Source organism: Sus scrofa, chromosome 2, assembly GCF_000003025.6.
Source record: "Sus scrofa isolate TJ Tabasco breed Duroc chromosome 2, Sscrofa11.1, whole genome shotgun sequence".
Taxonomy (NCBI): Eukaryota; Metazoa; Chordata; class Mammalia; order Artiodactyla; family Suidae; genus Sus; species Sus scrofa.
This window is the reverse complement of record NC_010444.4, coordinates 141,043,570-141,056,665: the sequence shown is the minus strand read 5'-3', so window position 1 is coordinate 141,056,665 and position 13,096 is coordinate 141,043,570. Positions and strand designations below refer to the sequence as shown.

Genomic DNA, 13,096 nt, shown 5'->3' with positions numbered 1-13,096 from the left:
TAGCCACCGGCCTACGCCAGAGCCACAGCAACGCGGGATCCGAGCCGCGTCTGCAACCTACACCACAGCTCATGGCAACGCCGGATCGTTAACCCACTGAGCAAGGGCAGGGACCGAACCCGCAACCTCATGGTTCCTAGTCGGATTCGTTAACCACTGCGCCACGACAGGAACTCCTTTTTTTTCTTTTTTTTTTTTTTTTCCAGCAGTTACTTTTAGTCGGGGGGTAGCCGCTTCGGTTGTTTAACTTAGGGCTCTGTCAGCCAGGCTCCTATCCCAAAATGTTACCCTCTCATTCTGTCTCTGTCACAGCATTCATCCGCCCACCGTTAGCGTTTCATTGATTCTCTTGCATCTTGAAGGCTTTGGTTTTTAAGGATCTCAGATTCGGATACAAGTATAAGGAAGTGTGACAGGGTAAGCTGTTGTCAGCTAACACCTTAGCTGGGGGTTTGTGCTATTTAAGGGGAAATTGGTGTTTGGAGTAATGATGGCCGGGGGGAGGGAGGGCTGAGGCGCCGTGAGGGAAGGGAGCCTTGAGGAGCCAACGGAGAGGGCACCAGAGCCCGGGATTTACCTCCGTGCTGACCCGGGGCTGGCTGGCCTCCCTCACCTCTTGGTCTTTGTGTCTTGTTGCGGCCCCTGCCGGGGCAGAGAGAGGGTCCTCCCTTTCTCTGGGATTGTGGTTCTCGCCTGGGCCTTGGAAGGGAGGAGGCGTGTGCTGGTAAATGTGCAGGGGCAATGTCACTGCCCTGCTTCCCTCCCACAGCACCCAGGGCGCCACCATTAGGACACACGACTAACAGCAGACACAGAAGAGAGTCAGGAAGGAAAAGAAAGGAAAAAAAGAAGTCCGTCAGAATTGATGCACGGGCTTTGGAGCCAGGCAGTCCTGGCCTTAAATCTCTGCCCTGCTTTTCTCACTGGTGTGGGTTTGCACAGGTCCTGTGACCTTGCTCCTCTGCAAAATGGGAGTAAAAGCATATGCTTTGTAGATGAACAACCCTGGCTGAGCTGTGAGGCATGGAAGGCACCTCACCAGTGCCAGGCATAAGGGTAAGGGCCTAAGAAATGGCAGCTGCTGTCTTCGTTACAGTCTAATCTCCACGATGCTGCTTGTCTTCCAGACCTTTTTCAGAATTCCACTGATGAAGCAGCGTCTAGCTTGTGGCATGTTCACAGGACTGACCTTCCCTCCGTGCTTAGCGTAGTTACCCGGCCAGATTTGGTGAGCAGGGAACACAGGGGACTGTAAAATAATGGCAGTGTGTGTGGTTTAAAATCTGGTTCAAAGAGGTAAGACATAAGAGGAAGCTGGAAAACCATTTTGAAAAGTAACAGGATTGTTGCAAGACGTGCATGGCTTTCCTAGGTCTTGAAGCATGTGGTTCATGTCTTGTTCTAATCCTTCTTCTTGAACCTACTCTATGAATCTCACGAAAGATCTAGAAAAAGAGGCTTTCTCAGCCCCTACTCATCAGAATGATCCCTCGCGTTGCCTGAATTTTGAAGGGCTTTCTGTCCGTTTCATCATCACCATTACTCTTGTCTCTTTCTGCTTCTGTTCATGTTGAGGATTTTGTTGCTCACTCCACAGCTGCACCTGCCGGGAGTTAGCTGACTCATAAAACACGAAAGCAAGAGGTGTCTCGTAAAGCTTAGAGACGTTTGGCTTGGCCGTCTTCGTGTTCTAAAAATAAGAAAATTTCACATAAAAATCTGGATTTCTGTTTTCTTTTCAAGTTGAATGCCTTCGTGGCAGTGGTGGACCAGCTGAGTAGCAGCTGTGTTTCTTAGTCAAGGCAGGAGGTTTTCCCAGTCCCGCCACTTGGGGTTGTTTTGACTCCTGGCGCACAGCACTCATTTACACCCATCCCTTCCTGGCCCCCTGGAGGCACTGAACCCGTGTACTTCTGAGGTAAATCTTGTTAATATTCTCCTCGTCCCAGGGTCTGGTGTACGGTGTTTCTGGCAGAGGCTGACCGGCATGGCTGGGCCCTGGAATACATCCACTCTCGGTCCTTAGCAGACAAGGGGTCCTCTGTTCTGCAGTATGGCCCGGTGCCTGGCTTCCTGCAGACTCGGCTACTTTTTTTTTTCTTTAAGGGCCGCGTCCATGGCACATGGAAGTTCCCAGGCTAGAGGTCAAGTCGGAGCTACAGTTGCTGGCCTACACCCCAGCCACAGCAACACGGGATCTGAGCCACGTTGGCAACCTACACCACAGCTCACAGCAATGCTGGAGCCCTGACCCACTGAGGGAGTCCAGGAATAGAACCCGCATTCTCATGGATATTGGATGCGTTTCTGCCACACCACAGTGGGAACTCCAGATTTGGCTACATTGGGCATCCAGAAGTTGGAGGAAGGCCTTCCTTGAGTCCTTTGCTGAGTGATTAGCACCAAGCCCTGGGCTAGGCATGGGCTTTAAGGTGGTGGAAGAGACTAACAAACTGCCTGCCCTCAGGACACTTAGCTTGTGGAAGTTTGATGTCCATGCCTTCAGAATGTAGGAGGCCTCCTGCCATTCTGTCTCCTCTAGTCTCATAAGCACATCTACTCTTCAATTCCTAGGTTTCTTTTGAGCTCAGATTTGTGCAGACTTCAGGTTGAAAGGGTAGGAGGAGTTTGAGGGGCCAGGCTGCACAGGTGACCACAACCCAGACCTGACCTGCCTGAATGAAGCCATTCTGTATAGTCCCTTTTGACTGTCACAGCTCAGACTGACCTGCCCTGCCCTTACATGTGACCGCCGTTACGAGTGTCAGTAACGGTGACCTTGAGGCCAGGGCTAGTGGTTGACAAGGTAGTACGTCCTCTAACAGATGAGATGTTATTTCTCCTTTACAGATGTGGAAACTGAGGTTTAAAAAGTTAAGTAACTTTCCTGGATTCGAAAGAAATGTGGATTGAACTTTGAGTTACTGAAGCAGAGCTTAAGTTTGTTTGTTTGTTTTGTCTTTTTAGGGCTGTACCAGAGTCACATGGAAGTTCTCATTCTAGGGGTTGAATTGCCACAGCAACTTGGGATCTGAGCAATGTGTGCAACCTACACCACAGCTCACAGCAGTGCTGGATCCCCGATCTACTGAGCGAGGCCAGGGATCCAACCCACATCCTTATGGATACTAGTCGGGTTTGTTACTGCCGAGCCACAGTGGGAACGCTGGAGCTTAAGTTTTATCCACAGTGCTGTGGTCAGTGTTTCTCATTACTTGTGGTATGAAATTTTTTTTTTTTTTGGCCACACCCGTGACAAGTCAAGTTCCTGGGCCAGGGATTGAGCTCAAGCCACGGCAGTGACAACCCAAGTCCTTAACTGCTAGGCCACTAGGGAATTCCATGGAGGCCTCTTCTTGCTCAAGATGTTTTCTGTATTGATCCTTAACAAGTTCTGCAGTTCTGCCATCTAAATTTCATGGTTTTATTTGTTGTCAAAACTATTAAAATCCTGGAGGGGTTGCGCTTTACGTCGTCGTCATCCGCGCCTTCATCTTTGCTCTGGCAGCTGGCTAAAGGTCAGACCCTGACGGATCCAGGGAGCTAAGGGTGCCTCTCTGGAGCTGGGGCACTACTTGGAAGAGATACATTCCTACTTTCCATGTGGGATTAAAATAGTTTGGGAGGCCAAAATGAGATCTAGTAAAGTTTCTAGCACAGGTGGGGGTTCTTAGGAAGAATCCATGAAATATGCTTGGTATTGTTAGGGGCAGAATTGGGAGGAAGAGGGGAAAGTGATGACAGAGGAGGTGGAAGGGCTGCAGTAACCTCCCAGTGTGCCAGTGTGGCTTCTGCTTGGCGCTCTTGAGCGGAATTTCCCGGGGCTCCGGGCCTCTGATTCCGATTCCCTGGGACCTTACTGCTTCTGTGCAAGAACAGGTTCAGAAATGGGACAGGAAGGCTGGGAGGCTGGGCAGGAGCAAGATGATTAAAACTTCGTATTTGTGTCACACCTCTGTCTCCTGAGCTCAGAATGCTGTGCGGACTCCATCCCATCACTCCTCCGTGCTCTCCATGGGGCGGAAGGAAACAGGTTTTAGGAGGAAGTTTTCAACCTGGGCATCTTCCTCCCTCAGCCCAGCTGGACTTAGACCTTCCCACTTGCACCTCTTCTCCATAGATTGGGATTGTCCCAAGAGGTCATTTGTGCCCCATGGGTGCCCTGGGGAATTAAAGTACCTCTCTCCTTCCTGTGCCCTGCCGGGCTGCCTGAGAATTAAGGGGGCCTTAGCTGCCAGCATTTGAACATCTGTGTTGACCATTTGAGGCCTTACTCTCCATTTCATATGTATAGTTTTTTTTTTAAAATAAATATCTTTGGTTTGTAATTATAGAAGTAATGGGTGTGAGTTTTAAACATCAAACAGTATAGCGACATACCAAGTAAGACGCAAAAGGCTCTTATTGTCTCCTTTTGTCAATTGTTAGTACCTCTCCTTAGTATGTTCCCTTAAACCCCTCAAGATAGTGTGGAACCTTCTGGACTTTTAAAAAAATTCATATACAAACGTGCCATATACACACAACATACGGTGTGTTCATTTCACCCTGTCACCTCTTGTACTGGTTCCGAGAGTGGCCTTGTGAAAGGTGTTGGCAGGGCCCGGGAGGGAGGGCTGGAGGGGCTCCGTGGAGAAGGGGGTCCTGCCCCGGCCGTCTTCTGTCTGCTTGCCCGGCGCTGCGCTCTGATGGGTTTTCCTGTCTCTGAAGGAACTTGCACTGACGCACCCGGAGGAGAGCAGCACCAAAGAAACGGCGAGAAAGGGAAGCACAGCAGAGGAGGAGCTGGAGCCTGAGGTCCTGGAGGTGTTCCACCCGACTCATGAGTGGCAGGCTCTTCACCCAGGTACCAAGTTCAGCCCCGTCCCCGGGAAACATAACCTGAATTCAAACCGTGTGTGTCCTTGGACCCCACAGGGCTGCTGTGAAGGAGCAGCCACCCTCTGGCCTGCGGGAGGGGAAGAGTGTGGTGGCTGCTGCTGTGGGGCTGAGGGACCCTCATTTTCCAGCTGAACAGAGATTGTGGTATCTGAGTTGCCTGGAAGGAAGGCAGGTGGTGGGTGGCCAAGATTTCTGAGCAAGTGATTGAAAACTTTCTTGCCTTGTACTTCTGAAGCAGCGACATGTGCCTCACTCTGCAGATGCTATTTTGGGCTCTGGCTGCTGGGCTCAGTGCTGCCGAAGACTGTTGTTGGGAGAGTCCTGAGCTCCCGTGTGGGGCAGGAGTGTTCCGCTGTTAAAGGAACCTGTGCCAAGACACAGGGTCTGATCCTGGCCTGGTGTTTAAATGGAGCATCCTCAGAAGGAACACCTTTCTATAACCCTTTTATGGGCTTGGGCCCAAGCTTAACATAATAATAAAAAGCCGGCAGCTGTGGTGGTTGCCATATTCAGATACAGTGCTCGGGGCTTCATGTATAGAATCTGTTCATTCTTCACAATAGTAGGAACTATTCCTGTCTTTATTTTGGGATGAAGACACTGAGGCTTGGAGAGGTTAGGTGACTTGACCTATGTCCTTCAGCCAACCTGTCCTATGTCACTGACCCTCGAGTCTGGACCCACTTTGCTCCCACTTGTCTTTCTAGTCCTGGCCACCCTTGGCTGGTGGCCCGCTGTGGTGGCACTTGGGCTTGTTCTCAGGAGTAGGCTATTTGCCTTTTCCACTGTAGCAAGGTGGATGGCAAGCCCGAGGAGTTTCAGCAGCTCCTTGCTGCTGTTCGTCACCATGTCCTCATTGCCCCCACTGCTGCTATGCCAGCAGGGGCAGCATTTGCTGTGCCAGTCACCTTTTTGGTATCTGTATCGTTCCTACTGGGCTTGCGTGTGGGTCATTGCTGCCACCGAAGAGTGTTGAGTCACCAAGCAAGCCAAGTAGGTGCTACCGGTGTTGGGTAGAGGGAGGTTTTAGGGACAGAGATACTGGGTTCAGCAGATCCAACCTCTGGCTGCCCTCTCACACCTTCCCTGAGAGCTGAGCACTCCCGGGTCTTTAAGGGCTAAAACTAGAAGAGCTCTCAGGGGGCGGGGAGTAGCAGACACGGGCTGTATCCACTGGCTTATGTGATTAAAAGTGTTTGAACCACTTTCAACCAGGCAAGGAAGTGGCTAGAGCAGATAAAGGGCAGTGTCCTGTCATTCCCACTGCTGTCCTCTCTTCCTGTGGTCCCTTCAAGGCCCTGGTCCACACTGTAGAACAAGCCTGAACGTTCTGGCCCAGGCCCTTGCCCAGCCTCTGGACGGTGGCGGTACTGGTTAAGCAGAAGAGCCTCTCTCTGTATCTTTGGGGAAGGAGGACCAGAGCCTGCATGACTAGGGCAGGCTGAGGGCTCTGAGCATTCCCGGAGAGCTAGTGTACTGATTTTCACATTTTTCTCAAGAGCCCCTTATAAATTCTTCTTCCCCAAATTCCCTTGAAGCTGCCCCAAGGCTGGTATGTTGTGCCTTAGCACAGACACTCAGGCCCCCAGCTCTGGGGGCAAAGCAGATCTGGGCCCAGTCGGGCTTGCCCCATCCCAAGAGTATTCTCACCTACACTCATCCTCAGAGCAGGGGAGGGCCAGTGAGAGGCCTGTTGTGGCCTCAGGGTTTGATGGAGGGTGATTCAGAGTCTGGCACTGTGGAGTCAGACCCGTGGAGGCAGACAGACTCTCTTAGGTCCTGGGAGCGGGGTCTGAGTGTTCGGTGTGTATATTGAGAAGGTTTTGTATGTGCGTCTGTGGGCAGGAAATTCATCTCTCAGTGGTCTGTGTGGATAGCTGACACTTGCCTGTCATCAGAGAGTATTTAATTCACCGCCTTCCCAGTGCTGCCTGGGAACTGGCATGACAGCTACTGAAAGGTTAAAAGGAGGGGAGCCAGTCCTGGGACCTGTTTGACGGGTAGATAAATGAGGAGGTGATGTCATTTGTGGCAAAGAGCACAGACTTGAACATAGCCAGTCTCAGGTTCAAATCCTAGCTTTGGTACTTAGGGGATCTTGGGTAAGTCACTGAGTCCTCCTGCCCCTCGGTTCCCCTGTTGGTGACATGGTGGAAGTGTCCTGCCCCGTCTGCTGCAGAGGCTGTTGTGAGGATTCCCAGTGTGAGGAGTCCCTCGATACACAGCGGCTGGGATTTTCAGCGCCGTCCTCTCCATTCAGGCCGCCCCTTCAACCCGATTGCGGTATCGGATGCCAGTGAGGGTGCCAAGTGCCTCCCTGTCCTCTCTGGCTTTGGATGAGCAAGGGAGCCTGTGGTGCTAAGGAGAACATTCCCTGGTCATGGAATGTTCTCCCTCTCTCCCTCCAGAGAGATTTTTGGTAAGAGAGCAGAATGGGTTAGCACAGCATCTCCTGCCTGCGGGCTGGGGACATGGCACAGGAAGGTGGCAGAGTCTCTTGGGGACTTTGAAGAGAGTGGCCAAAGAGCTGGTTTATGTTGGCAGTTAGTGACTCCTCCGGTCTCTGCAGGGAGGGCCTCATCTCTGCTGACTTTTGGTTTCCAAGGAGGAGACACTGGGCTACTTGGTCTGGGCTCATTTTTTTAAACTAAAAAATGTTTTGAAATGATTTATTTTTAAAGTTAGCGTATCGTTGACTTATGGTGTTAGTTTCAGGTGTAGAGCTAAGCGAATCAGTTGTACACATACATAGAGCCATTCTGGTAGAGATTGTTTCCCCACATGCGGTCCTAACCCACTGCGTCGCAGGAGAACTCCTCAGTATCTGTTTTACACAGTAGTGTGTCTGTGTTAATTGCAAACTCCTAATTTATCCCTCCCCACCTTGTTTCCCCTTTGGTAACCAAGAGTTTGATTTTGAAATATGCGAGTCTGTTTTCCGTTTCATAAATAAGTTCTTTGGTCTGGGCTCATTTGAAGGCACTTTGTGGCGACTGCCTCTGTGGCCTGGCACACACCAGGGGACCAACCCGTAACTCCATGGGCCTTGCTACCAGGCCTGGTGGGCAATGGGCCCCAGCCACTCAGCCCTGGAGCAGCTGCAGAGCACACTCCTGAAGTCTCCCTGCCTCTGGTACTCCTGTCAGCATCCTCACTGCAAGTCGCTTGTTCCTGGAAGTGATTTTCCTGTCTCTCTCTCTTTCTCTCTCGCTCTCTTCTGGTTTATTTTGGGATCTGTCATACCTTACGGAGGCACAGCAAGCATTTGAGTGTGGATTCAGCATCAGCTGTTCACAAGTAAGCAGAGGAAAGCTGTTTGCTGGCGGGTCCTGTGGTCTCTGGGCAGGAAACTCAGGAATTTATCCTGGGGCTGTGGACCCCTGAACTGCAGGCATTGTGCCTTTGCACTTGTTAATACGGAAAACTGGTCCAGCCAGATACAGTGGGGCTGCTGCTCCCTGGGCATTTTCTGAGATCTTCCTTTGTGCCAGACACTGTACTGGGAGCCAGAGACAGATAATAGCTCCCATTTACGGAACATTGACTGTGCCAGGCATCTTTTGAGGGCAGGTGCTATAACTCCCCTCATTTTTTATAGCCAAAGCTGAGTCTCAGAGAAAAGTGACTTAGTCAACCAACCAATAGGTGGTAGAGTGAGAATTCAGATCTAACTTTGTCTGGCCCTAAACTTGAGCTCCTAACCACTGTGCCACACAGTCTCTCTGGGCAGCAGATGGGACATGACCCCTGCCTTCCTGCAGCCTAGAGTCTCACAGAGGACACAGAGAGAAAAAGGCGTCCGGGTGTTTGGGATGTCGTGGCGGAAGTGTCCTGTGCTCAGTCAGGGCACGAAGGAGGGGGCGGGTAAGGGGAGCCTGGGCCCAGGGCCTTCTCTCTATCCCCGAGATCTGGGTGAAGCTCGTCAAATTTTGCAATGATAAACCTCCAGACCCACCTTCAGCTCTCTCTTTGAGCTGTGTGGCCTTGGTAAGGTTGATTAGAATCTCTGAACCTTAGTTTCCTCGTCTGAAAATGGGAATGAAAATAGATATTTCACAGAGATGGTGTGAGACTAAAACAATATTAACATATGTAAAATGTTTCACACAGGGCCTGGCACATAGGAAATATGCAGTAAACGGCTAGAGTTGTCATTTTAAAAATACTCCCTTGCTGCTGCATCCCTTTCCTTGGAGACCTGAAGGGAAGGTGGAGGCTATGAGGCCATCTGAGTAAAGGCCCCTTTTGTTCTGCCCATTACCCGCTGCTGCATGTGGGCCTCGTGTAGACCCAGACTTGGGGTTCTGACTGACCTGAGGTGACTTCCAGGCCCTGAAATCCTGTGTGAGAGCCTCTGGAATCTTGGCATTAACACAAAGAGCCCACTTGATGGGAGCACGCAGGAAGCCTGTGCAGGAACACGTTCATGAGAGGGGGTTAAAAAAAAATCCACATCATCAACAACTGAGGAAAGCAATCCAAGAATTATAGAGCACCAGCCATCTGGTCAGATCGTTTCAGATCTGCACAAGCAATAGGAGGGAATTGAATTTTAAAAACCTCATTTATGGTAGCCCAGCTACTCTGTTTTAGGGAGGAGTCTGATTCTCCGCAGCCCTGGACATCTGTCTGAAGGGGCTCCTGCCTCAAGTCGGGGTGACTCTGCAGGATTGTCTCTTGGAGGCCTTTGGCCCCTTGCAGCTTAGAAGAGACTGTGTGTTCCTTCAGTCCTCAGACACCAGCTGGGTATCCAGCAATTCAATGCAGTCCTGACTCGATCTCCCTGGAGTTAGTGTTAGAGCCCCCAGTCAGAGGGCTCAGTCCCACGGCCTCTGCTCCAGATGCTCGGCGCAAGTCCCTCAAGTCCCTGGACTTGTGACTGACCAGCTGTAAACTGGAGATTCCCACAGTTGCCTCCTCAGGTTTGGCAATTTGCTGGGACAGCTCACAGAACTGAGGGAAACACTTGACTTACGCTTACTGGTTTATTATAAAGGATGCAACTCAGAATAGCCAAATGGAAGAGATGCATTAAAGGTATGGGGCTTGGGGCACAGAGCTTTCATGCCCTCTCTGAGCAGGCTGCCCTCCCAGTACTTGGTGCATTCACCAATCTGAAGCCCTTGGAAGCTCGGAGGGGCTCTTGTGGGGGTTCTGTGACTTGGGCACAATTGATTAAGTCAGTGGCCATTGGAGATTGGAAGTCGATCTCCAGCACCCCTCCCCTCCCTGAAGTGGGACTGAACGTTCCAACCCTCTAATCAAGGCTTGGTCACTCTGGTGACCTGCCCCCAATCCTGAAGTTATCTACACCCCCCTCACCCAGTCTTTTCAGGAACCAGGGATAAAGACCAGATCCATCCATCCATCCATCCATCCATCCATCCATCCATGTCTCTCTCTCTCTCTCTGTGTATGTATTTAACCACAGGCTATAATTGAGGTGGGACTAAGGGGCAAAGGTCCCAGTGCCTTCTGCCACCCACCCATCTTTGTTATGGTCGGGAGGGATCTTCCTTAGGGGTTGTCGCATTCTCCAGGATGGTCCACAGGAGTATGACCTGCCTCTGTCCCATCCTTCACACACAGGCACATGAGCAGTGGGTGGAGAGCAGGAGGACTGGTTAAGGGCAGTTCATACCTCAGCTCCTCCGGCTCAGGAGAGTGGAGCAGTTGGAGCTTCCTGGCTGCTACCCGGAGGTTATGGCCTGAGGGAGGGCAATAGCAAGGGGACTCTGTTGGATGATCTCTCACCGTGGTTCAAGAGCAGTGCTGGAAAGATGGAGCAGGGACTGGTTAGAGGAAACTGCATGCTTTTTATTTTTTGTTTTTTTAAAGTATAGTGATTTACAATGTTATGCCAATTTCTGCTATACAGCAAAGTGACTCTCATATATGTATATATATTATATATATAATATATATATATTCTTTTTTTATATTATTTTACATCATGGTTTGTCCCAAGAGATCAGATATTCAGATATAGTTTCCTGTGCTATATTGTTTACCCATTCTAAATAGAATAGTTCGCATCTCCTAACCCCACACACCCAGTCCATCCCACTCCTTCTCCCTTCCCTTTGGCATCCACAAATCTGTTCTCTGTTTCTGAGTCTGTTTCTGTTTTGTAGATATGTTTATTTGTACCATATTTTATTTTCATTTTTTAACGTTTTATTGAAGTATGGTTGATTTAAAATGTGATAATTTCTGCTGTATGACAGAGTGATTCACTTATACATGTACACACATCCATTCTTTTTCTGATTCTTTTCTCATGTAGATTATCATAGAATAATGGGTAGATCTCCCTGTGCTATACAGCAGGTCCCCATTGGCCAGTCATTCCATGTGTCACATGTGTGTATGCTAATCCCAAACTCCCAGTCTACCCCCTGATTTGTGCCTTATTTTATTTTATTTTATTTTACTTTATTTATTTTGCCTTTTCTAGGGCTGCACCCAAGCATATGGAGGTTCCCAGGCTAGGGGTCCAATCAGAGCTGTAGCTGCCGGCCTATGCCACAGCCACAGCAACGCAGGATCTGAGCCACATTTGTGATTTACACCACGGCTTATGGCAGTGCCGGATCCCCAACCCACTGAGCGAGGCCAGGAATCGAACCCATAACCTCATGGTTCCTAGTCGCATTCATCAACTACTGAGCCGTGGCAGGAACTCCTTTTTTCTTTTTCTTTTTTTTTTCTATATTTTAGATTCCATATATAAATAAGTGATACTATGTGGTATTTGTCTTTCTCTTTCTGACTTAACTTCATTTAGTATGATAATCTCCAGTTGTATCCATGTTTCTGTAAATTGCATTCTTTCATTCCCTTTAATGGTTGAGTAGTATTCCACTGTATGTATGTACCACATCTTCTTAATCCATTCATCTGTCAGTGGACATTTAGCTTGTTTCCATGTCTTGGCTCTTGTGAAGAGAGCTGCTGTGAACCTGTGGTGCATGTATCTTTTTTTGAATTATAGTTTTGTCTGGATATGGGCCCAGTAGGGGGACTGCTGGGTCATGTGGTAGTTGTATATTTAGTTTTCTGAGGAAGCTCTATGTTGTTTTCCACAGTGGTTGTACATTTCCATCAACAGTTGAGGAGGGTTCTCTTTTCTCCACACCCTTTCCAGCATTTATTAGGAATGATGACCATTTTGACCAGTGTGAGGTGGTAATTCATTGTAATTCTGATTTGCATTTCTCTCATAATTAGTGATGTTGAGCATCTTTTCATGTGCCTACTGGCCATCTGTATGTCTTCTTTGGAGAAATTTCTTATTAGGTTTTCTGCCCATTTTTAGATTGGGTTGTTTGGGGGTTTTTTTATAGTAATTGTTGAGTCATATGAGTTGTTTGTATATTTTGGAGGTTAAGCCCTTGGCAGTTGGGGGTGTGATTTTAAAAGTTACTGTTTTTTTAAATATTCCTTTTGTAATATTTCATTGTTAGTGTATAGAAATGCAGTCAATTTCTGAATGTTAATCTTGTATCCTGTCATTTTGCTGATCAGATTGAGTAGTTTTTGTGTGGAGTCCTTTGGGTTTTCAATACATAGTATCATTTCTCCCCCATACAGTGACAGTTTTATTTCTCTTCTAATTTGGATACCTTGTATTTCTTCTTCTTCTTCTTTTTTTTTTTGTCTGATTGCTGTGGCTAGGACTTCCAATACTATGTTGAACAAAAGTGATGAGTGTGGGCACCCTTCTTTGTTCCAGATTTTAGTGGGAGGGCTTTCATTTTTTCTCTGAGTATTATATTAGCTGTGGGTTTTTCGTAAGTAGCTTTTATTATATTGAGATATGTTCCCTTTATGCCCACTTTGGTAGAGTGGATGTTGAATTTTGTCAAATGCTTTTTTTGCATCTATTAAGATGATTGGAGTTCCCGTGGGCTCAGCGGTTAGCACACCTAACATCCATGAAGACATGGGTTCAATCCCTGGCCTTGCTCAGTGGGTTAAGGATCTGGTGCTGCCGTGAACTGTGGTGTAGGTCGCAGATGGCTCAAATTCCGAGTTGCTGTGGCTCTGGTGTAGGCTGGCAGCTGCAGCTCCGACTGGACTCCTAGCCTGGGAAACTCCATATGCCGCACATGTGGCCCTAAGAAGACACACACACACAAAAAGATTATCATGTGGTTTTTGACTTTTGTTAATATGCTGTATTATTACATTGATTTGCATATGTTGAACCATC

General features: G+C 48.8%; 1 protein-coding gene across 5 annotated transcripts in view; it reads left to right on the top strand.

The window, feature by feature from the left end:
- SIL1 (SIL1 nucleotide exchange factor) overlaps positions 1–13,096 on the top strand; it is a 234,032-nt gene that overhangs the window by 61,536 nt on the left and 159,400 nt on the right. For all 5 annotated transcript variants that reach the window (XM_021084842.1, XM_021084843.1, XM_021084846.1 and 2 more), the window contains one exon: positions 4,711–4,846. In XM_021084842.1, the coding sequence (XP_020940501.1) occupies positions 4,711–4,846 (136 nt within the window). The remainder of the gene's footprint in view (positions 1–4,710; positions 4,847–13,096) is intronic.